This window comes from Tupaia chinensis, unplaced genomic scaffold, assembly GCF_000334495.1.
Source record: "Tupaia chinensis unplaced genomic scaffold, TupChi_1.0 Scaffold142100_1, whole genome shotgun sequence".
NCBI classification, from domain to species: Eukaryota; Metazoa; Chordata; class Mammalia; order Scandentia; family Tupaiidae; genus Tupaia; species Tupaia belangeri.
The window spans coordinates 865,473-867,703 of NW_006201951.1; the positions used below are offsets into that span (position 1 = coordinate 865,473).

General features: G+C 67.6%; 1 protein-coding gene across 1 annotated transcript in view; it reads left to right on the plus strand.

Annotated features, from left to right (window-relative positions):
• The window catches only part of ABCA2 (ATP binding cassette subfamily A member 2), a 31,003-nt gene that overhangs the window by 19,827 nt on the left and 8,945 nt on the right, over positions 1-2,231 (plus strand). Inside the window, exons 27-34 of the mRNA XM_027766277.1 lie at positions 1-65; positions 303-527; positions 603-809; positions 1,049-1,151; positions 1,231-1,550; positions 1,624-1,837; positions 1,935-2,040; positions 2,127-2,223. The exon at positions 1-65 is cut by the window's left edge and continues 14 nt beyond it. Of these exons, the coding sequence (XP_027622078.1) occupies positions 1-65; positions 303-527; positions 603-809; positions 1,049-1,151; positions 1,231-1,550; positions 1,624-1,837; positions 1,935-2,040; positions 2,127-2,223 (1,337 nt within the window). The remainder of the gene's footprint in view (positions 66-302; positions 528-602; positions 810-1,048; positions 1,152-1,230; positions 1,551-1,623; positions 1,838-1,934; positions 2,041-2,126; positions 2,224-2,231) is intronic.

Consider the following 2,231-nt stretch of genomic DNA (forward strand, 5'->3'; position numbering starts at 1 on the left):
ACCGCTGGAGGGCGTGTTCCTCAAAGTGTCTGAGGAGGACCAGTCGCTGGAGAACAGTGAGGCTGGTGAGGGCCCCAGGCCACCACAGCCACCACCAAGGGGCCTGGCCTCTTGTCACTCACCACTGGCCTTTGGGACCGTGGGTTCTGGGTGGGGATGAGGGGCTGGGTGGGCGGACGGAGGTCCTGGACACTGCATGGGCCCTGGAGCTGGGTCAGGACCCTGGGCAGGGGTGCTGCACTGCCAGGGCCCGCAGCCTTAATGGCCCCCCTGGGCCCTCCTCCCGGGGAGGACAAAAAGAGAGCCCCACCAAGACGTGCTGCCTGGGACCGAGGGCCCAGCACCTGGGGAGGGCCAAGCTGGCAACCTGGCCCAGTGCTCGGAGCTGGCCCGGTCCCAGGCCTCTCTGCAGTCTGCCTCCTCCCTGGGCTCTGTCCGTGGCGATGAGGGAGCCGGCCTTGCTGGCGTTTACAGGGACTACCACCCCCTCAACGGCCTGCAGGACCCGGACAACGTCAGCTTGCAAGGTGGGGCAGCTGGGCGAGGGGGCAGTGGGTGCAGCCGGCGCCGGGCCCTCACTCAGTCCCTGCCTCCCCATGCAGAGGCAGAGACGGAGGCCCTGACTCAGGTCGGCCAGGGCAGCCGCAAGCTGGAGGGCTGGTGGCTGAAGGCTCGGCAGTTCCACGGGCTGCTGGTCAAGCGCTTCCACTGCGCCCGCCGCAACTCCAAAGCGCTCTTCTCTCAGATCCTGCTGCCTGCCTTCTTTGTCTGCGTGGCCATGACCGTGGCCCTGTCTGTGCCTGAGATCGGTACGGCCACCTGGCTGCGCTGGGGCCTGTGTCTGTCCTAGTGCGTCCTCAGCCCAGCCCACCCCCAAGCCTGCCCTTGCTGGCCTTGGCCTCCACATATGCTTTGACGCTCACGGAGTCCAGCCCTCTCGGGGCCCAGACCCAAGCTCAGGCCTCCTGGGTGTTGGGAAGACGGGACAGAGGCCCAGGCCACTGCCAGGTGGGAGGGCCTGCTCAGGGCTCTCTGCTCACCCTGTCAGGTGACCTGCCCCCGCTGGTCCTGTCGCCCTCCCAGTACCACAACTACACGCAGCCCCGTGGCAACTTCATCCCCTATGCCAACGAGGAACGCAGGGAGGACCGGTGAGGCTGCCGGGCTGCAGGCAGGGCTGGAGCGGGGGGTGAGCTGGGCAGCCCTAACCCTACCTGTCGGCACCCCTAGGCTGCGGCTGTCACCAGATGCCAGCCCGCAGCAGCTCATGACCACGTTCCGGCTGCCCTCGGGCATCGGTGCCACCTGCGTGCTCAAGTCCCCTGCCAACGGCTCCCTGGGCTCCACCCTGAACCTCAGCAGTGGGGAGTCCCGCCTGCTGGCCGCTCGCTTCTTCGACAGCATGTGCCTGGAGTCCTTCACGCAGGGGCTGCCACTGTCCAACTTCGTGCCACCGCCCCCTTCGCCTGCCCCACCTGACTCGCCTGCGTCCCCCGACGAGGACCCACTGCAGGCCTGGAATGCCTCCTTGCCACCCACCACCGGGCCAGGTACCAGTCCTGGGGGCCTGCAGGGGGATGCGGGCAGCAGGGGTCCATCTCACGTGCAACACAATGCCCACAGAGACATGGACATCAGCACCCTCCCTGCCGCGCCTGGTACGGGAGCCTGTCCGCTGCACCTGCTCCGCCCAGGGCACAGGCTTCTCCTGCCCCAGCAGCGTGGGTGGACACCCACCCCAGATGCGGGTGGTCACAGGCGACATTCTCACTGACATCACGGGCCACAACGTGTCTGAGTACCTGCTCTTCACCTCGGATCGCTTCCGGCTACACCGGTGAGCTGGGGGCAGGGCCGTGGGTGTGGGCAGCGGCCACAGCCTGCCTGGCCTCATTGCCCCGATGGCCTCACTGCCCGCCCACCCGCCTGTGCAGTTATGGGGCCATCACCTTTGGCAACGTGCAGAAGTCTGTCCCAGCCTCGTTTGGCGCCCGGGCCCCACCCATGGTGCGCAAGGTCGCAGTGCGCAGGGCTGCCCAGGTGAGCCGTGCGGCTGTGGTCCCCGCGGGAGGGGTCTGCAGTGGCTCGCGGCCACCATGCCGTCCTCAATGCCTGCCGCCCTGCAGGTACTGTACAACAACAAGGGCTACCACAGCATGCCCACCTACCTCAACAGCCTCAACAATGCCATCCTGCGGGCCAACCTGCCCAGGAGCAAGGGCAGCCCAGCA